This window comes from Ambystoma mexicanum, chromosome 13 (assembly GCF_040938575.1).
Source record: "Ambystoma mexicanum isolate Mex_15411 chromosome 13, UKY_AmexF1_1, whole genome shotgun sequence".
Taxonomy (NCBI): domain Eukaryota; kingdom Metazoa; phylum Chordata; class Amphibia; order Caudata; family Ambystomatidae; genus Ambystoma; species Ambystoma mexicanum.
In genome coordinates, this window is record NC_090938.1 from 6,929,210 (window position 1) to 6,951,925 (window position 22,716).

General features: G+C 50.4%; 1 protein-coding gene across 1 annotated transcript in view; it reads right to left on the reverse strand.

The window, feature by feature from the left end:
• Positions 1 to 22,716, reverse strand: part of LOC138520723 (glutathione S-transferase Mu 2-like) — a 30,350-nt gene that overhangs the window by 2,680 nt on the left and 4,954 nt on the right. Inside the window, exons 3-7 of the mRNA XM_069632988.1 lie at positions 14,350 to 14,408; positions 13,849 to 13,930; positions 8,844 to 8,944; positions 8,587 to 8,682; positions 1,823 to 1,933 (exon numbers count right to left, since the gene is read on the reverse strand). Of these exons, the coding sequence (XP_069489089.1) occupies positions 1,823 to 1,933; positions 8,587 to 8,682; positions 8,844 to 8,944; positions 13,849 to 13,930; positions 14,350 to 14,408 (449 nt within the window). The remainder of the gene's footprint in view (positions 1 to 1,822; positions 1,934 to 8,586; positions 8,683 to 8,843; positions 8,945 to 13,848; positions 13,931 to 14,349; positions 14,409 to 22,716) is intronic.

Genomic DNA, 22,716 nt, shown 5'->3' on the forward strand with positions numbered 1-22,716 from the left:
CTGAATGAACGAGGCCCCAGTAGCATGAATAGCCCGATGGGCAATGCACAGAATCTTGAACTCAACCCAGGATTTAACTGGGAGCCAATGGAGGCGCTGCAGAAGGTCTCGCGTGTGAGCATGTCTTGGGGCAGTCAGGGCAAGCCTAGCTGCAGCATTCTGTAGAATATGAAGTAGCTGCAGTAAGGTTGCCGGTTGGCCCAACTAGATGCCATTGCAGTAGTCAATGGCACCCATGATGGCGGTAAGTGACGATTTTGCTCCTAGCACTACTGGGAAGAAATGGAAGCACCTTCTTCAGTATCTTAAGTTTAGCAAAACCGCTGTGGCATACTGCAGAGATCTGTGCCTCTCTGCACCCCGATGACATGATCTTAACGCCCAGGCTTTTCACTACAGTGGCCGATTGAGGGCAAGGCCCAAGGCAGGAGGGCCAGTAGTCAGCCAATGGTTGTCTTTCCAATGACAAGTATTTCTGATTTGTCACTGTTTAGCTTTACCCAATTATCAGACATCCATTGGCACATAGCAGAGAGACAGTCTTTCAAAAGGGCCGGGGGGCTGTCGGCCGGTGCATTTAGACAGAAAAAGATTTTAGTATCGTCCACATACATATAAAAGAGAACACCGAAGCTGGCAATGAGTCGAGCCACGGGCTGCCATGTAGAGATTAAAGAGCAAGGGGGGAAAGCGCCGACCCCTGGGGGACTCCACAATCAACCACCATGCAGGAAGATGTAAAGGGAGGGAGAGACACTACCTGGGTCGCCCTGATAGAAAAGAGGAAACCCATTTCAAAGGCATTCCCCATGAGCATCCCCGGGGCAACAGAAGAGACCAGGTGCTGTGCAGCCACACCATAAGCATCACAGGGGCAACAGAAGAGCCCAGGTCCTGTGTAGCCTCACACCATGAGCATCACAGGGGCAACAGAAGGAGCCCTGGCCATGTGTAGCCACACCATGAGCAGCACCGGGGCAACAGAAGAGACCAGGTGCTGTGCAGCCACACCATGAGCAGCACCGGGGCAACAGAAGAGACAAGGTGCTGTGCAGCCACACCATGAGCAGCACCGGGGCAACAGAAGAGACAAGGTGCTGTGCAGCCACACCATGAGCTGCACCGGGGCAACAGAAGAGACCAGGTGCTGTGCAGCCACACCATGAGCAGCACCGGGGCAACAGAAGAGACCAGGTGCTGTGCAGCCACACCATGAGCTGCACCGGGGCAACAGAAGAGACCAGGTGCTGTGCAGCCACACCATGAGCAGCACCGGGGCAACAGAAGAGACCAGGTGCTGTGCAGCCACACACCAGGAGCAGCACCAGTGCAACAGAAGAACCCAGGCCCTGTGCAGCCACACCAAGAGCAGCACCGGGGCAACAGGAGAGCCCAGGTGCTGTGCAGCCACACCATGAGCAGCACCGGGGCAACAGAAGAGCCCAGGTGCTGTGCAGCCACACCATGAGCAGCACCGGGGCAACAGAAGAACCCAGGTGCTGTGCAGCCACACCATGAGCAGCACCGGGGCAACAGAAGAGCCCAGGTCCTGTGCAGCCACACACCAATGCAGCACTGGGGAAACCCTGCTTTCCTATAAGAACAGCTAAGAGTAAAATGTCCATTCCTTTGACAAGAGAAAGAATCGGGTCGGTGTGGAGGGGAGGGGTTGGTTATCACGACATGATTGATGAAACGGGGACTGGGTACCTTCCTGCTCCCTTGTTTGACCAGCGCCAGGAGCACAGAGTAGAAACAGGGGATGGGTGAGAAACCCCAGAGGAACATTGCATGTTTGGATAGAAAATGCCAATTGATTCACCTCAAATTGCTCCAGAAAGGTCTTGAGTTTGGGGAAGGAGTCAAGACACTTGGGTTCCAACATGCGATGCTGGTCGAGGGCGTCGTAAACAAGAAAATCTGCAAACGTGATCTGGAAGAGAGAATACAGAGTCACAGCATCAACCACCAGACACCCTGCATTACCCAGCAGCATCCCCACAAGGAGAGACTGCACACAAGCCTGCCAGTGCCATACGAGGGCCAGGTCAAGGACTCACCTGTTGTGGGGCATGAAAGAGTTAAGCCCAGCAAAGGACCAACCACGTGACACTGGGAGGGCGCGGGAGGAGGGAGCAGAGGGAGGGGCGATAGAAAAGAGTTTCAGTTTCGATGTAGTTTAAATAAAGAGAAGTAAAGGACACTCTGGGCTCTGAGTGATTTGTCACCCTAATGTTATTGCTCACGAGCCTGCACGCGCGTTTGAGGGACAGGCGGAGCAGAGCGGCACTCAGCGGTGCTGGAGGCCTGGAACGTGGCACTGGTGTGAGGGACGAAAAGCAGCAGTGAGACCCTGTGGAGGAAGAGAGGCCGGCGCACAACAGAGCTGTATGAGAGTTTGGAGAAGAAGCACCCACTTGCACGCGGAGCACCTATGAGGGAGATGTGCAAGCAGCACCATTGAAAACCCTCGGAAAAGTGACAGCATTGCAGAACACGTCTACCAGAGGTAGCAGATCCTAAGGCCCACCGTTCAGACCTGGACCCAGAATTTCCCAGCAAAGGCCCCAAGGAGAGGCGATGTGGATTTGAATACCCACACAGGGGACAATGTCTGACCATAGGTCAAATGTGCATGAGATGTGACCAGGAAAATCATTTCCAAGCTACGTGTCGAGAGAAACACCCTGCACTTGTGAGCTACAAGCCTCCCATAAACCCGGGAGCAATGAGATGACAAGAAAAAACCAGGCATCCGGCTACAAGATGTTCCCAGACCAACACTCATAGAGGCCGAAACCAGGAAGGAACAAGGCCACACTCCAACACCAAGCCGGAATGATAGGAGCAATGGAAGACATAGCAATCCAAAGCCCACCGCCATACATGATGACTACGACTACCCACCAAGCCCAGGCGAGCACTACTTGCACCAACCCGGATCTCGCAACATAAACTATGACAAGGACCCAAATCCAAACCCACAATACAGCCCTGGACCAGATCCATAGGAAAACCCGCCTGAGGATCAGGAGGGAGAACGACATAACCAGAGAAGATACAGCCCACAAGACAGGTACAGCAGAGAGTATGTGAGACTGATCAGCGAAGCAACAGACAATGCAGCCCCAAAAGTAACCAAGCAAATAGAAGCGCTAAACCACCACTTCATCGTGGACACAGGGGCAACCGTAAGTGTGATGAACGAGACCCAAACCATCAAAGATGTCTACACACTACAACCGGCCCAAGCTCAAATCTTTCAATGGGGTACAGCAAACCCACTTCACTCCACTGGACAATTTCCAATGTGATCTGTATCACAAAGGATATAAAGTGCCTACCACCATAAATGTCATACAAAGCCCACCAACAGGGCGATGCCCACTAAGTTATCGCACCGCTCGTGCACTTGCCCTAATAGACATTCACTATGACCAGTCAGAAGTTGTCCAAGGCGTCCCAATAGGGACACACAAAGTGAATGTGATGTCACAACAACAGATGTCGCTGGACACAATCAAATCCTGTTCCCAGCACTATTCTAAGGGCTAGGCATCCTTAAGGACTCTGATCTCCCTCCACATCGACCCGTGGGTAACTCCAGTCCTCAACACCCACGCTAAGGTGGATTTCACCTCCAAGCACAAGTAACACAAGAATTGCAAATCCTACTAGACAACAACATTGAAAGGGTAAGCGGGCCAATGCCATGGGTGCCGCCCCTAGTCATCAACCCCAAGGAAAACGGCTTATTGCGCCTCTGCGTTGACATACGCATTCCAAACTCAGCAATCCAAATAGAAAGGCACCCAGGTCCAAACATTGAGGATATGGTCAGACTCAACCAAGCCAAAAGATTCTCCAAACTATATATGAACCAGGGGTACCACCAGCTGGTCATACACCCGGAGTCAAGACCAATCACCGCATTTGCAATGCACAATGGACTTTTCCATTATAAGCGGCTTAACTTTGGGATATCCTCCGCAGCAGAGATAGTTCAGGAGACCATCTGCAAGTTAACTGTGAAGGTACCCACCGCACTCAACTACAGCAACGAGATACTCGTATTATCAGTCTTTCAAGACTAGATTCATCTAAATTGTCAAAACTATCAACTTAAGGATACTTGGGTGACAGGTTTGCCATTGCTTTCCTGTCCCAATTACTTGTAGTTGACTTAATGCACTTTAGACTTAATGCAGTTTAACTTTGATTTATTTTTTCAGTCTCTGTGCAGTACCATATTGCATGCCTCTGATAGTCACAGCCTTATTCCTCGTGAACTTTGGATCACGCACAGGGAGTTCTGTTCCTCTCTTTTTCAACATCGGCCTAGGCCGCACAGTGTGCTTGCACCGTTACACTTGAGGAATTGTTTTTCTACGATGCCTTGTGATTTTTACAAATATCTGATGTTCAGCATGAATTATAGTAAGAACTTTCAGATGTATAGCTTTTTATGTCTAGTTTGTGAATTAAGTAAATTGCTTTTGATAAGGTGTCTGTTCTTGTGTTGTTCTGACCTTGCCTACCTTTCAATAAACCATTTGAAGTCTTATTATGTTATGAACTAAAAATTCTTGTTGAGTCCCGCGAGACATAACTCCCCTTACTTTACTGCACCCACGAAGTTAGTCACCACAGCGGGGCGACACAGGAACCACCTAGGCTTGGGTTCAGTCGGACTCTCTAAATTTCAGACCTAAGAATGCTAGGTGTACGAAACTCTGGAGTGGCTACTACAAAGAGCTTATGGTCCCCAAAGGCTTGTGTCGAAACTCGAGACGGTGGAGGTTCCAGGGCAAAGGTCTCGTACGAGCTGGTCAGGTCACTGGGCGGTCCAGGAACACTTCCGAAAAGGATTGTTACAGGTTAAGCAGGAGGTGCCGGGAGCCATTAGTTCCACTACTCCAATGGGTTGAAGCACCCTTGCAGGCCTTCTGTGATTGATGAGAAACATGGGCTCTGACGGGACAAAAGCGGGGTCAGTGTGCCAAAACTTCCAGCAGGTCACCAGCGGTTCCACGGATCTGCTTCTTTGGTTCAGGATACTTGGCTCCTTCACCGAGTTCAGTGTGAACTCAGAAGATCAACCTGGAATGGGTGTAGAGTACCTGCCCTTATCCAAAGTCTCCTTTGCGCCAAAACAAAGAGAAACCAAAAGGAGATCTGCTCACATGCAACCATCCCAGACCACGGTGGTCCCAGTCATCCCAAGCACAGCAGACATTCTGGCACCCAGGCAGTGTATTGGAACTAGATAGTTCCAGCCCACATCCTGGGCACACACACACACAAGGCATGCAGAATCCCGCAAAAGCTTTGGCTTGCGCAGGGGTCTGCAAGACCAAATAAGGAATTTCCCAGGTCTGCTCGACCTGGGGAAGGCAAAGATGGTCAAAGGATACAACAAAGAACCTCGTGGCATGGCCATTTTAGGCACTGGTCACTGTCCTGGGCCAAATGCGGTAAATGCGGTTTGGACCATAGAAAAGAGTCAAAAATGAAACTGCTGCCAACAGCTCCATCCTGTACACACTTGTATGTTCACCAAAAATCCTTCAAGGGTGTTTAGGGCCTTTAAAATGAAAGAGACCCCCCCAGGGCACTGTACTGGAAGGTGCACTGATAAAATGTTACCAACAAATGGCAACAAAGTGAAAGACTAAGGGAAACAAAGTCTCCCAGGACTGACAGTCTGAAGGGCATGTCAGTTTACCCATAACAAAGTGAGCGAAAACCCAGCAGAGTAGAACAGTAGGCTGGGTTCCACTGGTATAAGTCAGGGATAGGATGGTCAGACTAAAGCAAAAGGGTGGGGGGGGTCATAACTGGAGGGAAAATTACCCATAAATGGAAATCTTAACACACCCCCAACAGGAGTAGTGGAACTGCAGTCATTCTTGGGCATGGCAGGATACTGCCCCCGCTATCTACCCAACTATGCGACGCTAATGGACCCGCTAAGACTACTTCTCCAGGAAGACACACCCTTCGAATGCGATAAGGCCTGCCAAGCAGCATTCCAGGCAATAAAAACGTCCCTCATCAGCAACCAAGAACAGCCATACTTCAGTCCAGCTAGAAACATGGTCATAACAGTTGATGCCAGCCCAGAGAGCCTCGGTGCCATTCTGGTGAAGACGGAACAGGACAGACAGAAGAAGAGGCATATTGTTGCATACGCCACCGAAAGGGCATACTTGCAACCAGAACGAGAAAGCCTGGCGGCTGTATGGCCGTGTGAGAAGTTCCCCCACTTCGCTATAGGACAACCGTTCACGCTCATCGCTGACCATCAGGCACTCATATCCATCTTTGGCAAGCTGGAAACAAAAATGCTCCCCTGCATTGAGAGATGGGGCATTAGGCTTCAGGAATAGGACTTCCACATCAGCCACAAACTGGGGGGGGGGGTGCAAACCCTGCAGACTATCTATCTCAACACCCGGAAGGGCAGGGAGATGAAGCGTTCGGGGAACGAGGCGGAACACTACATCAACTACTTACCAGAGAACGCACTTCCACCAACGCTCACCATCACATTATTTGCTGACCAGAGCAGACCCCACCATCCAAGCAGTCGTGCGACTCAGCAACGCGAATCGGTGGAAGCACTACCGTAAGGAATCTTTTGAGGACAGGGAGGTGGACAGGAAAGAGCTAGAAACGATTACAAGGGGTATCTAGCAACCACAGAACAAGGCGTCTTGTTGAGGGGAAACAGGCTAGTAGTCCCCAAATGCCTAAGGAAAACAATAGTGAACACAGCACACGAAGGACATCGAGGGGTTGCAAACACAAAGAAGATCCTACGCAACCAAGTATGTGTCCCATATATGGACACGATAGTTGAAGATACGCCCAGACAGCCAAAAGGCTGCAGTGAGCACTCCCCCATGTCCCCTGCAAATAGTGCCACTACCAGAAGGAACCTGGCACCCAGGGGCGATGGACTTCTATGGTCCCCTGGAAGAAGAAGGCCACTTGCTAGTAACAATGGCCCAATGCTCGAGATTCACAATAGTAAAATACGTGCAGTCCACAGCCTTACACCACATAGAAGGAGTGATGGACAAACTATTCAGCAAATGGGGGGGGCAAACGTTGTGAAAAAGGACAACTGGCCCCCTTTCCAAGGGCAACAATTCAGGAAGTTTGCAGCACACCTAGGGTTTCAACATCAAAGAATCACACCTCTGTGGCCGCATGCCAATGGGATGCAGGAACGCTTCATGACCACTACCAAGAGAACCAGACAGAAAGCTCTTTTGGACCAAACAACCGTTCACCAAGCAGTGTCCAAAATACTAAGAAGCTACCGGAACAGCCCGCATGAAGCCACAGGCAAGACACCAATAGAAATGATAAGATACAGACCTAGGACATGCCTTATACAACTTGAGAACTACACAGCAGAACAAGGTGCTGACATAAGAGACGCTGAGAAGAAAGGGAAAGCCAAGGAATGGGCAGACCGGCGACGAGGAGCAAAAGAGCAGCAATTACCGATCGGAGAGCGGGTCTCAGTACGGCAAAGGCAACAGAAGACAGACTCACGATACGACCCAGAACCATTCCTTGTTACTGAACTCAAAGGGTCAATGGTCACTGCAACAGGAGATGGATGCAAGATAACTCGAAATGCCTCGTTCTTTTGACGGCTCCAGACCCCCGAACCAGAAACCTCGGAGCAGATGCGAGCACAGAATGAGGACAAGGAGACAGATTGTTGAGAGGCAGACGAAAGACCACGGGAGAACGGTGAGTCACTGGGAAGACCGCGTGGAATCGTGAAGAGGCCACCACGACTGATCATGCAGATGGGAGGCAGAGAACTCTCGTAATAAGCACGGGGGAGGTGTTGTGGGGCATGAAAGAGTTAAGCCCAGCAAAGGACCAACCACGTGACACTGGGAGGGCACGGGAAGAGGGAGGAAAGGGAGGGTTGATGGGAAAGAGTTAGTTTCGATGTAGTTGACGTAAAGCGAGGGAACGGACACTCTGGGCTCTGAGTGATTTGTCACCCTAATTTTATTCTAAGGCTACAACATCACCAGGTAACCAAGATGAGAGGCACAACTCTGCCGCAGCCAAGTGGCAAAGCCATCACAACAGAAGCAGGGCACCTCAAACAGATAACCCCCCCCCCATCCCTCCAGCTGCCCTCGCCTCCCAGTAGCCAGAACGAAACCCTTCACCGGCTTCCCAGCGGGTGAGCCACTGTGGGCTTCAACACCCCCAAGAAGCAACCCCAGTTCCATCCCCTCTACCCATGCCGCCGGGGCACAGACCACAGGTAGGCCCCTCGCTGCTGCACCCATCAGATGTCAGAGGATGTAGGGGCGGGATGCCTGATGCTTTTGGTTGGCACACCTGCATTGACACAGTGCCCCTGCTGGCGAATTGTGAAATATATCCAGAACCCCTTCACACATTCCCGCCTCAGAGCCATGCTCTGGATGGCTCAGGTGGCTTTAACTGTGCGGCAGAGAGGGCACACATCCCAAGACAACCTCAGACCTAAATGGTTAACCCAATAAAGCAGTGGTCAGCAGGGCAGCAAGGAAGAGCAAATACCTTTTCTCCAGCAAACCATTTCCTCTGCCCCAAGAATTCCGAAAACAGCTTGAGTTTGTCAGGGAGTTGCTTCAGATATGGGTCCTTGAGGGCCTCCTGCGGAGAGCAAGGGGAGCAGCGGAGTCAAGGTGTGCAAGAGACTGCATGCAGAAATTTACCAATTAGCACCAGAACAGGTGACCCCTATCCCCCAATATTACCCAGGCCACGAGCCCTGGGCACAGGAACCTTCTCCAACCCCTACCAGGTGAACTTACAAAGTCTGGGCTGTATGCAAGGGTTGCGAGCTGCGTCCTGAAGTCCATGGCTTGGCCTTCGAGTAGGTCCACTCTGACCATCTCCTCCTCACTTTCACCACCTGGAAAGGAACAGACATGGACGCTTCAGAGGCCGAGGAGTGGAAACGGGAACTCAGACAAGAATTGGCAAACGCATGGGAGCACCTGGCAGAGTTACTCCTGCAGTCTCCCTTAACGGCACAAAGCTCCCCACAGAGCTGGCCCTAGGATTTGTGGGGCCCTGGACAGCAAATGATGTGTGGGGCCCCTGTATTTGCATCGCAGACAATTATGTCACATAATTAGTCATTAACATTGATGTGGATCAAATAAACTGACGTTCAATATCTGAATTTTAACGGTTAATATTACAGTTGTAGCAATATCAGGAGTGAGGCTTATTTTGGAGTAGCCGACAAGCGAGCTGAATCATTTGTAGAGATGGGTCCCTCTAAAGAAAGTACTGTGATGAGAAAGAGCAGGACAAGGAGTAATGAAGATCACAGGTAAGTAATCCAAACATACCTAATGTGTCTGCATGTTCCAGGGAAGTAAGGGAAGGGATTGCCTCTGGGCCAGATGGGGAAAGTGCTTTTGGTGCAGGATAATGCAATCGTAAGAAACCCATTTACGGGAAAGGTACTGAGGGGGTCAGAGAAGCAATTGTGCAGATCTTTCATGGTCATCAATAGGGCTCGAGTCCAGAAAATGTTGTGGGGGAGCAGGGACAGAACATATCCGAAAGTGAAATACAGACATTTAATTGAACTGGCGTTCACTAATAGAAGGAAATTCTAAATAAAAATGAGCATGGTCTCTCACATAATGAACCAAAACCCAAAGAATTTTTTTTTTGAACAGCTGGAGGAGGATTTTTGCTACAGCACGGCTGACAAAGTATAAAAGGTGTGCACCTTTTAACCCTAAAATCTATATTGAAATATTCTATGGAAAGCAAAATACCGATACAAGATGCGTGCTATGCAGACACTTTCACGTGGTGGATAAAAACTAAAAGAAACAAGCTTTTTTGTGTGCTGGACTCAAAAACAGCCAAGGGGGCTGGAGTCGGCACTGTGAAAAAAGTGGGCAGACACTGTCAAGCCACATCAACTTACACCCCGACGGTTTGGTTACATTCCTGTACCTCTCTGAAAGCTGCATTCTCACTTGTCGCCTGTACATGGGTGAGTTTACTTCCCTTTGCAATTATCTCTCCTCCGCTATAGCTAAAATAATCAACTGATGGTCTTGGCATGGGACCCAGCGCTAATACCTAGCGACTGATCCCCACCCTGGCCATCCACTAGTTAACTCATCATATTTGCACTTGTTTATCTCCCTCCAGTATCTACCCTACTGGCAAATTGAATGTCTTTCCTTGGATGACTCCCTTTCATGGAATTCGTATCCTTTCTGGAATAGATGACGAACACAAAGGTCAGCTGAACACTGGGTTTTTGATATATATTAGTTTACTTAATCATACACATTTAAATATCCCCGACTTAGTCTCCATACATTTTGCAGAAATGTTCCTACTTCTCACACCTGATGAAAGGCCCGCTTACCCGAAACGCGTAGTGTACTGAATTACAGAGACCCAACTCAGCAGTGAGATCCTTGAAGGTACTGAATTATAGAGACCCATCTCAGTATCGCGTGCTCCTTGAAGGTACTGAATTATAGAGACCCATCTCAGTATCGTGTGCTCCTTGAAGGTACTGAATTATAGAGACCCATCTCAGTATCGTGTGCTCCTTGAAGGTACTGAGTTATAGAGACGCATCTCAGTATCGCGTGCTCCTTGAAGGTACTGAGTTATAGAGACGCGTCTCAGTATCGCATGCTCCTTGAAGGTACTGAGTTATAGAGACCCGTCTCAGTATTGCTTGCTCCTTGAAGGTATTGAGTTATAGAGACGCGTCTCAGTATCGCGTGCTCCTTGAAGGTACTGAGTTATAGAGACCCGTCTCAGTATTGCGTGCTCCTTGAAGGTACTGAGTTATAGAGACCCGTCTCCGTATTGCGTGCTCCTTGAAGGTACTGAGTTATAGAGGCCCATTTCAGTATCGCGTCTCCTTGAAGGTACTGAGTTATAGAGACGTGTCTCAGTATCGCGTGCTCCTTGAAGGTACTGAGTTATAGAGGCCTATTTCAGTATCGCATGCTCCTTGAAGGTACTGAGTTATAGAGACGCGTCTCAGTATCGCGTGCTCCTTGAAGGTACTGAGTTATAGAGACCCATCTCAGTATCACGTGCTCCTTGAAGAGAAAGTAGTATCACATAGTTCTTTATCTATTTATGTATTCCCACATGTACAAAGGACTTATTTGATCCAAAAACTTTTATTTGATTTGTTTGAAGAAATCTTGTTGTACACTAATGTAAATTCTCATTTGTGTTGAATGTATTATGTACTGATCAAGTCAATATTGATCTTTTGTTAATGATTATGTTCTATTAAAATCATTTATATGTATAAAGGTTACCATTTGTTGTGCATTGCTAACCTATAGTGTGCCCTGTTGTCCCCTGCTTAAGGTGGACCACCTGTTGTTGTTATTTACCATTGATCTTTTAAGATTTTCTCAGGTGCACCTGAAACACACTTAAATGAACCAACTCCGTTTATCTTGATTTAACCTTTGGTTATCCCCGAGTGCACCTCTACTCCTACTTTCTCACTTCTGTTTTGATGCCAGGCTAGACAGCCCTGCCAGGCTCTTCCAGGTTTTCAGCTAATTCGTTGATGCAACACAGCTTTCATCCCTTCTCTTCAGGGTTTGAGCTTACTAAAATGCATGACACCGATGTCCAGCTTCTATACAATGGCGGCTTTGCCTGCAGTCTAGTCACTACGTATAGCCAGCTTCTATGTAGTCTACTTCCGTTTCAGCGTCTGTACAATCATTGAATGGTCACATTTCTATAGCACGTGGCACACATGCAATCTTCCTTTCTGCATATTAAAGTTTACTCAATTCTTAAATTCGTCATCAGTTCCACAAGATCCATACATTCTCTTCAGCCAGTATTCTCAGTGTGTCACGCTCGTCTCTTGTGATGTCACTAGCTTCTTTTTTCACATTCCCTCAGGGAGTTCCTCATTCAGATTGTCGTCTCTTTGGAGATACATTCGATAGGGTTTACTCAGAGAATACCTTTTCTCAAACACTTTCTGCAGAATTGGCACAACTGCTGGTGTCAAACATGGCGCAGTCTCAGACTTCCAACATATAGGAGGCAGGGGGGCAGGATTTCCTGCAGAGGCGTGCAGCTGCTCCTCTACAAGAAAGTTGGAGGTAGAGCGGTCCCAGGCCCCAGAAAGCCTTGTGGATGATGCAGAGGGTCTTGAACTTGATCCTTGCAGCCACAGGAGCCAGTGAAGAGATTTCAGAGCTGGAGAGATACGATCCCTGGGCTTGAGGCCAAGGACAGTCTTGCAGTCCTGTTCTGGATAAGTTGTACAGGTCGAAGAGTAGAGGGAGGAAGGTTTAGAAAGAGACTGTTGCAATAGTCCAGCCTAGAGAGGACCAGAGCTCTGGAGACAGTGAACTTCTGGGGGAAAGTGAAAAAAGCAAGAATACCTCTGGTCTTCCTTCACTGGCGGAAGCTGTACCTTCAGCCATGGTCCAAATGAGTCCTTCTTGTTACTCCTTGCAAAGTCTTCATATGATCTGCTAAGAGAGGAGCTCAGCCCTCTTTTAAAGCCAAATGGGCCCTGTTGCAGGCTAAGTCTACCTTATTGAACCAATCCTGGGTCCCCACCAACAATCTCCTGTATGCATGAGGTCATAATCAGAGTGCTTTCAAACAAGAAAGGTAAAAGGGTGAAAACATGTACTACTAAGTCCCACCCATCTTCCTGTCTGTTGTGGATCAAAGACTCTCTCTGGTTAATTGAGCTTTCTGTGGTTCCTGATCAAAGCGCAGGTCTCCCTCGAAGTTCTTTGTCTCCATCAAATCACATACTTCTTCCCTCTGAAACGGGGTCCCCCTGCAGGTGTTGACTACTGTAAACAGTTGTCCCAGACAGGACATTCATACTAAAGGGGGCAGGGAGGCTGACTTTAGGTTGACACAGATGCATATCAAATTGGTGTTGGGTTTCCTGTCCCTTTGTCAGCTCTGCGACCAGGCCTCCTTCAATTAACTCTCATCAGTATGCATTGCCACCAGCAGACCGACAATGGGCAGGGTGGATGCATGGAGCCTTTGATATTTAATTAGGCTGGCCATGGCAGGAGGAAGGTGTTGGCCTCCTCCTCTTAATGCCGTCATGTACTCCTGGCTGTCATATTCCAACTAAATGTGACAGGGAGGCTGTTCCCCCACCCCCCAGCGTACGCAGATCTATATTTGTGTTGTGCAGTGAGCATAGGAAAATGTGTGCGATTTAGCCCCACACATTTTCTGAGGGTGATCGCCCATCATTCAATTTCTAATATCAAAAAGCCCTGGCGAGTGCACACCCGCCGTGCGGATGGTCAAATTCCTCACAGGGTGTGGGGGGAGGGGGCAGTTTTGCTCCCTTTAGTTCAATAAAGGAAAATGTTCAACTGAGCTGCCTGGTTAAGTTGATGAGTATGGCAACTCTTGCAGGTGGTCTTTATCGACTGGTGCACCATGCCAACTTCATGGTGGCTTGGCGCTGGTCCCTGAAGGCTCGGTTGGTGGGGCAGAGGGTGGCTGGGAGCAAGTGAGCCTAGTGCGATGCTCTCCTGGTTCTGTTTTCAGGGAAGCGCTGACAAGGGTTTCAAATTCATGTCGAAACACATGCAAAAGTGCAGTATGTTTTGGTGTAGAGAGTTGTCAGGGCAAGTAGCCATGTATCTACCAACTGTTTAGAAAGTGGGTGCTTGTGATTCGGGAGGAGAGAAAAGCAGTGTAGTGTTGAGGGATGAGGAGTCTTCCACTCGGAGATTGACAACGCACTGGTCTAAGAATCTGCCCCCCGCCCGAAAGCTCCCCGGGACTTACACAAGTTGTGTTTGCGTGCAATGTAGCGAAGGATGGCGTTGCTCTGGGTGAGTTTGACTGGTCCATCGATAAAATATGGAAGCTACAGGGAAAAAGCAGGACAATCAGTTATAAAAAATAAACCTAACATAGATCACCTCCTTAAAGTGGGGCAGGGGGCTTATAAAGAGCATAGGTTTGGGTACAGAGGAGACCATATGCAGGCAATGACAGCAGATCCAGGACAGCCAAAGAGGTGATGTACAAGGGGACACAAAAGGCCACAGGGTTTGATGGACTTCTAGGGGCGTCTCACTGGCTAACTGGGCATCCAGACAGGACCACTGCAGGCCACCCCCACTTGACCCCAGACATACAGACCCAGGAACAGATCACCATTCACGTGTCAGTGGAACCAGACAGCATGGCCGGAAGGAACAGTCAAACTTGAGTGGTGTGCAGGTACCTTCAAGGCCGTCTCCCCACCCCACCTGCTCCCCACACACCCCCTGTGCTGCTTACATTTGGAAAGTCCAGTCCCAGGGTCTCCTTCTCCTTAAGCCATTCAGTTCTGTCATCATCTGGAGATGGAAGAAAATAAAGAAACATTTCAAATAATCCTAATTTGTGGCCTCTTGCACGACCACACCTCAGCCTTACTGCCAACAGGAGAAAGCACTGCCACACACAGATTTGACCTCAAGCCCTATATCGCACCCGAGCACTATACGCACCTGGGTTCAAATGCCCGCCTGCTTGGTTTGGTTTATTTCTTATATAGCACAAAACACCTGCAGGCCTCAGTGCGCTCACAAAAACCAGGAGACAATACAAGCATAACATATAACTACATAACATGATCAAGCATATGGTAAAACGTCAGAAAAGAAGGAAACTACCAAGGCATACATGATCAGGGGAAACAATCAATTCACAATCATGCTTAGCTTGGTAAATGAGGACATATACTGCAAATTAGACTTTTTGTTCAAAAACAGGGGTAGGCTGCTACGTCCACATCCAACAGCAATGCAGCCTGTGTTATCAGGGGAGCACCAGTTATCAGTCTGTATCCTCCGAAGGACTCTCAGATCTTCTGACACAGTTACGGCCACTCTTGGGTTGAGCCCGGCTAGCGTTGTGTCCTTGAGCGCCTCCCTGGATGCATCTTCCCTAGGATCGTCAACATGAGTAATGATAGAGTTTCTAGGATCCATGGCAAACAAAAATCCTGAAAGTGGGGTCGGCTATTTGTGCCATACGGGACGCGCTTAAGCAAATATGCTTTAAGAGTGAAGGATCAGGTAAGGTATCCGATTTCATAAGCAAGGGAGTTCCACCAGACGAAAGATCACTAGCTGCACCGGGAGCAGGCTTTGCTAAAAAGGCTTGAGGATTCACTCCTTTGTAAGGAGGCTCTTCAGGACCAGACGAGAGATCGCTAGCTGCACCGGGAGCAGGCTTTGCTACAAAGGCTTGAGGATTCACTCCTTTGTAAGGAGGATCTTCTGGACCAGATGAGAGATCACTAGCTGCACTGGGAGCAGGCTTTACTATGGAGGCTTGAGGATTCACTCCTTTGTAAGGAGGCTCTTCAGGACCAGACGAGAGATCACTAGCTGCACCGGGAGCAGGCTTTGCTACGGAGGCTTGAGGATTCACTCCTATGTAAGGAGGCTCTTCAGGACCAGACGGGAGATCACTAGCTGCACCGGGAGCAGGCTTTGCTACGGAGGCTTCAGGATTCACTCCTATGTAAGGATGCTCTTCAGGACCAGACGAGGGATCACTAGCTGAACCGGGAGCAGGCTTTGCTACGGAGGCTCTTCAGGACCAGACGAGAGATCATTAACTGCACCGGGAGCAGGCTTTGCTATGGAGGCTTGAGGATTCACTCCTTTGTAAGGAGGCTCTTCAGGACCAGACGAAAGATCACTAGCTGTACCGGGAGCAGGCTTTGCTACGTAATCTTGAGGGTACACTCCTTTGTAAGGAGGCTCTTCTGGACCAGACGAGAGATCACTAGCTGCACCGGGAGCAGGCTTTGCTACAGAGGCTTGAGGATTCACTCCTTTGTAAGGAGGATCTTCTGGACCAGACGAGAGATCACTAGCTGCACCGGGAGCAGGCTTTGCTACAGAGGCTTGAGGATTCACTCCTTTGTAAGGAGGATCTTCAGGACCAGACGAGAGATCACTAGCTGCACCGGGAGCAGGTTTTGCTACAGAGGCTTGAGGATTTACTCCTTTGTACGGAGGCTCTTCAGGACCAGACGAGAGATCACTAGCTGCACAGGGAGCAGGCTTTGCTACTGAGGCTTGAGGATTCACTCCTTTGTAAGGAGGCTCTTCAGGACCAGACGAGAGATCACTAGCTGCACCAGGAGCAGGATTTGCTACTGAGGCTTGAGGATTCACTCCTTTGTAAGGATGCTCTTCAGGACCAGACGAGAGATCACTAGCTGCACCAGGAGCAGGCTTTGCTATGGAGGCTTGAGGATTCACTCCTTTGTAAGGACGCTCTTCTGAATCAGACGAGAGATCACTAGCTGTACCAGGAGCAGGCTTTAATACTGAGGCTTGAGGATTCACGCCTTTGTAAGGAGGCTCTTCAGGACCAGACGAGAGATCATTAGCTGCACCGGGAGCAGGCTTTGCTACGGAGGCTTGAGAGTTCACTCCTTTGTAAGGAGGCTCTTCTGGACCAGACAAGAGATCATTAGCTGCACCGGGAGCAGGCTTTGCTGCGGAGGCTTGAGGATTCACTCCTTTGTAAGGAGGATCTTCAGGACCAGACGAGAGATCACTAGCTGCACCGGGAGCAGGTTTTGCTATGGAGGCTTGAGGATTCACTCCTTTGTACGGAGGCTCTCCAGGACCAGACGAGAGATCACTAGCTGCACCGGGAGCAGGCTTTGCTACATAAGCTTGAGGATTCACTCCTTTGTAAGGACGCTCTTTTGGACCAGACGAGACATCACTAGCTGCACCGGGAGCAGGCTTTACTAGTGAGGCTTGAGGATTCACTCCTTAGTAAGGAGGCTCTTCAGAACTAGGTGAGAGATCATTAGCTGCACTGGGAGCAGGCTTTACTATGGAGGCTTGAGGATTCACCCCTTTGTAAGGAGGCTCTTCAGGACCAGACGAGAGATCACTAGCTGCACTGGGAGCAGGCTTTGCTACGGAGGCTTGAGAGTTCACTCCTTTGTAAGGAGGCTCTTCTGGACCAGACGAGAGATCATTAGCTGCACCGGGAGCAGGCTTGGCTACGGAGGCTTGAGGATTCATTCCTATGTAAGGATGCTCTTCAGGACCAGATGAGAGATCACTAGCTTCACCGGGAGCAGGCTTTGCTGCGGAGGCTTGAGGATTCACTCCTTTGTAAGGAGGATCTTCAGGACCAGACGAGAGATCACTAGCTGCACCAGGAGCAGGTTTTGCTACGGAGGCTTGAGGATTCACTCCTTTGTACGGAGGCTCTTCAGGACCAGACGAGAGATCACTAGCTGCACCGGGAGCAGGCTTTGCTACTGAGGCTTGAGGATTCACTCCTTTGTAAGGAGGCTCTTCAGGACCAGACGAGAGATCACTAGCTGCACCGGGAGCAGGCTTTTCTACTGAGGCTTGAGGATTAACTCCTTTGTAAGGAGGCTCTTCAGGACCAGGCAAGAGATCACTAGCTGCACCAGGAGCAGGCTTTGCTACAGAGGCTTGAGGATTCATTCCTTAGTAAGGAGGCTCTTCAGGACCACACACGAGAAAACTAGCTGCAGCGGGAGCAGGCTTTGCTACAGAGATTTGAGGATTCACTCCTTTGTAAGGAGGATCTTCAGGACCAGATGAGAGATCACTAGCTGCACCAGGAGCAGGCTTCGCTACATAGGCTTGCGGATTCACTCCTTTGTAAGGAGGCTCTTCTGGACCAGGTGAGAGATCACTAGCTACACCGGGAGCAGGCTTTGCTACTGAGGCTTGAGGATTAACTCCTTTGTAAGGAGGCTCTTCAGGACCAGGCAAGAGATCACTAGCTGCACCGGGAGCAGGCTTTGCTATGGAGGCTTGAGGATTCACTCCTTTGTAAGGAGGCTCTTCTGGACCAGACGAGAGATCACTAGCTGCACCGGGAGCAGGCTTTCCTACAGAGGCTTAAGGATTCATTCCTTAGTAAGGAGGCTCTTCAGGACCACACACGAGAAAACTAGCTGCAGCGGGAGCAGGCTTTGCTACAGAGACTTGAGGATTCACTCCTTTGTAAGGAGGATCTTCAGGACCAGATGAGAGATCACTAGCTGCACCAGGAGCAGGCTTCGCTACAGAGACTTGAGGATTCACTCCTTTGTAAGGAGGATCTTCAGGACCAGATGAGAGATCACTAGCTGCACCAGGAGCAGGCTTCGCTACATAGGCTTGCGGATTCACTCCTTTGTAAGGAGGCTCTTCAGGACCAGACGAGAGATCACTAGCTGCACCAGGAGCAGGCTTTGCTACAGAGGCTTGCGGATTCACTCCATAGTAAGGATGCTCTTCAGGACCAGACGAGAGATCACTAGCTGCACCAGGAACAGGCTTTGCTACAGAGGCTTGAGGATTCACTCCTTTGTAAGGAAGCTCTTCTGGACCAGACGAAAGATCACTAGCTGCACCGGGAGCAGGCTTTACTATAGAGGCTTGAGGATTCATTCCTTTTAAGGAGGCTCTTCAGGACCAGATGAGAGATCACTAGCTGCACTGGGAGCAGGCTTTGCTACTGAGGCTTGAGGATTAACTCCTTTGTAAGGAGGCTCTTCAGGACCAGGCAAGAGATCACTAGCTGCACCGGGAGCAGGCTTTGCTATGGAGGCTTGAGGATTCACTCCTTTGTAAGGAGGCTCTTCAGGACCAGACAGGAGATCACTAGCTGCACCGGGAGCAGGCTTTGCTATGGAGGCTTGAGGATTCACTCCTTTGTAAGGAGGCTCTTCAGGACCAGATGAGAGATCACTAACTGCACCGGGAGCAGGCTTTTCTACTGAGGCTTGAGGATTAACTCCTTTGTAAGGAGGCTCTTGTCAAGGAGTTCCCCCCTTCTCACCTGGGTCCGGTGTTTGCCGGTGTCTTCGATCGCTGCCTTCTTGCGAACGCTCCTGGTCTTGAACAGCGCTGCGCGAGTCTCGTCTGGTTCCAGGTTGCGTTTAGTTCTGGGATCGCGGAGTCCAGGAATCCGGGAGACTGAAAGGCTAGAAATGCCCGGGACCAGGAAGGAGAAAAGCGACAGGCGTGGGTAATAGCACTGGGATAAGGACACAATACCGCGAGCTACGAACACACGTCTGGGCTACTCTGCAATAGCATTGAGACGCGCAGAGCCGCGGAAGGCGTGGTCTATAAATAGATCACGCCGCGCTCAGCACATGGAGCGAGCAAGGGCTACGGCTCTGAACGGCCATGTTGGAAGTAGTACTGAATGTAAGCCCCGTTGAGACAAGGACCAGGAGGTCCAAAAGGGGCGTGATCTGAAGTTCATGACAGCTCTTCAGGACCAGGCGAGAGATCACTAGCTGCACCAGGAGCAGGCTTTGCTACGGAGGCTTTTGGATTCACTCCTTTTTAGGAGGCTCTTCAGGACCAGACAAGCGATCACTAGCTGCACCAGGAGCAGACTCCACTACGGAGGCTTGCGGATTCACTCCTTGTAAGGAGGCTCCTCCGGACACGTTTGGCAGCCTTGATGAACCCAGTTCTGAGTATCAGAGGTTTGACAGGACTTTTCTGCACCAATAGGCTCAAATTGGCAATATTTGTCCATGCTTGGTGGGTGCAACGTAGAGGTTTTAAGAGCCAGGGAAACAACCCAAGCACGGAGGTCTTCAGCATTAGAGCATGCATCAAGATCCGGCATGAAAAGCTCCTTAAGAAGCAACCAGTCCCCTTCCCTCTTAGTGGTGTTACTGGTGGGGAAGAGGGCGTCCCTCTTAGTGGTGTTACTGGTGGGGAAGAGGGCCCCGCTAAAGCATCGCCAGCTTTAACAGCGTCCCTCTTAGTGGTGTTACTGGTGGGGAAGAGGGCCCCGCTAAAGCATCGTCAGCTTTAATAGCGTCCCTCTTGGTGGTGTTACTGGTGGGGAAGAGGGCCCCGCTAAAGCATAGTCAGTTTTAATAGCGTCCCTCTTGGTGGTGTTACTGGTGGGGAAGAGGGCCCCGCTAAAGCATCGTTAGCTTTAATAGCGTCCCTCTTAGTGGTGGTACTGGTGGGGGAAGATGGCCCGGCTAAAGCATCCTCAGCTTTAATAGCGTCCCTCTTAGTGGTGTTGCTGGTGGGGAAGAGGGCCCGGCTAAAGCATCGTTAGCTTTAATAGCGTCCCTCTTAGTGGTGTTGCTGGTGGGGAAGAGGGCCCCGCTAAAGCATCGTCAGCTTTAATAGCGTCCCTCTTAGTGGTGTTACTGGTGGGGAAGAGGGCCCGGCTAAAGCATCCTCAGCTTTAATAGCGTCCCTCTTTGTGGGGTTGCTGGTGGGGAAGAGGGCCCCGCTAAAGCATCGTTAGCTTTAATAGCGTCCCTCTTAGTGGTGGTACTGGTGGGGGAAGATGGCCCGGCTAAAGCATCCTCAGCTTTAATAGCGTCCCTCTTAGTGGTGTTGCTGGTGGGGAAGAGGGCCCCGCTAAAGCATCCTCAGCTTTAATAGCGTCCCTCTTAGTGGCGCTGCTGGTGGGGAAGAGGGCCCGGCTAAAGCATCACCCGCTTTAATAGCGTCCCTCTTAGTGGCGCTGCTGGTGGGGAAGAGGGCCCGGCTAAAGCATCATCAGCTTTAATAGCGTCCCTCTTAGTGGTGTTACTGGTGGGGAAGAGGGCCCCGCTAAAGCATCACCCGCTTTAATAGCGTCCCTCTTGGTGGTGTTACTGGTGGGGAAGAGGGCCCCGCTAAAGCATCACCCGCTTTAATAGCGTCCCTCTTGGTGGTGTTACTGGTGGGGAAGAGGGCCCGGCTAAAGCATCACCCGCTTTAATAGCGTCCCTCTTAGTGGCGCTGCTGGTGGGGAAGAGGGCCCCGCTAAAGCATCACCCGCTTTAATAGCGTCCCTCTTTGTGGTGTTACTGGTGGGGAAGAGGGCCCCGCTAAAGCATCACCCGCTTTAATAGCGTCCCTCTTAGTGGTGTTGCTGGTGGGGAAGAGGGCCCCGCTAAAGCATCACCCGCTTTAATAGCGTCCCTCTTGGTGGTGTTACTGGTGGGGAAGAGGGCCCCGCTAAAGCATCACCCGCTTTAATAGCGTCCCTCTTAGTGGCGCTGCTGGTGGGGAAGAGGGCCCGGCTAAAGCATCATCAGCTTTAATAGCGTCCCTCTTAGTGGTGTTACTGGTGGGGAAGAGGGCCCCGCTAAAGCATCACCCGCTTTAATAGCGTCCCTCTTGGTGGTGTTACTGGTGGGGAAGAGGGCCCCGCTAAAGCATCACCCGCTTTAATAGCGTCCCTCTTGGTGGTGTTACTGGTGGGGAAGAGGGCCCGGCTAAAGCATCACCCGCTTTAATAGCGTCCCTCTTAGTGGCGCTGCTGGTGGGGAAGAGGGCCCCGCTAAAGCATCACCCGCTTTAATAGCGTCCCTCTTTGTGGTGTTACTGGTGGGGAAGAGGGCCCCGCTAAAGCATCACCCGCTTTAATAGCGTCCCTCTTAGTGGTGTTGCTGGTGGGGAAGAGGGCCCCGCTAAAGCATCACCCGCTTTAATAGCGTCCCTCTTGGTGGTGTTACTGGTGGGGAAGAGGGCCCCGCTAAAGCATCACCCGCTTTAATAGCGTCCCTCTTTGTGGCGTTGCTGGTGGGGAAGAGGGCCCCGCTAAAGCATCGTCAGCTTTAATTGCGTCCCTCTTCGTGGGGAAGAGGGAGTTTTTCTGGAGTCTTTGTTTCCTTTTTGCGCTTAATGCCAGGACTTCAGATATGCGATTACCGCTCCCACGAGGGATAGGGAATGTGGACTGTAAGAAGGATTCCATTCTGCCTAAAGAGGCCAGGGTGTTGGGATAGGGCAAAAGGCAGAGGACATGCCCGATTGGTAAGTCCATATTGTGGGTCATGTTATTCGTGGTGTGAGCCCTTGTCACTGGCATTTTTTGAAAGATGGTCCAGTCAGGGCCAGAAAGGAGCACCGTGGCTGAACGAAAAGAGAAAGAACAGCAAAGTTTAGCAAGAATACAAGAGCAGGGCTTACCAAAAGGCAGCAGAGGTTTAGCAGACAGCCGAGCACTAGCAGCAAGCTCGACAGGTCGTACGAGCTCTCATGGCCATGGAAGGCAGCCAGAAGCTTCCAATATTCCCCGGTATTCTCACAGCACTTTCCTTTCCTTTCCACGACAACAAACGTCCTGGAGGCCAAAATCTCCCATGGGCGGTGAGCAAGAACGCCGGGATCTTCAGAGCGAATCCCTGCGCTCACCGCGCCATCCAGCTACAGGGAAGGACCTAGAATTCGCACCCAGAAGCCCAACACACGTCAAGCCACACCGCCTAGTACGGCCGCCTCCAACATGGGGAACGCAGGACCATCAACTGGCAACTGCCATCCTGTGAGTGGGACGGAGGAGGTGCCACTAGAATCATCATAGGCCAACAGAAGACCTGTATTTAATACTAGCAGTTGTGTGTAGACCACAGAGAGGGGGTGCCTGTGCAGAAACCTGAAACAACGTGAGCTTGTATGGATTGGCAAACTAGATGCCCTCCATCCATCTGGGATGAATGAATCTACTTGGGGGCATTTCTATGAAATATTATGACATCTCGAATTGCAATTGAGGTTTGACTCCCAGCCATACACGACATTGTGGCACCTTAGTGTAGGTGAGTGTGTACACCAGAGACTCCTGCTCGCTATAGACCATTGCCGGAAATACATACTCGAGGGAGGTCCCTTATAGCTTAAA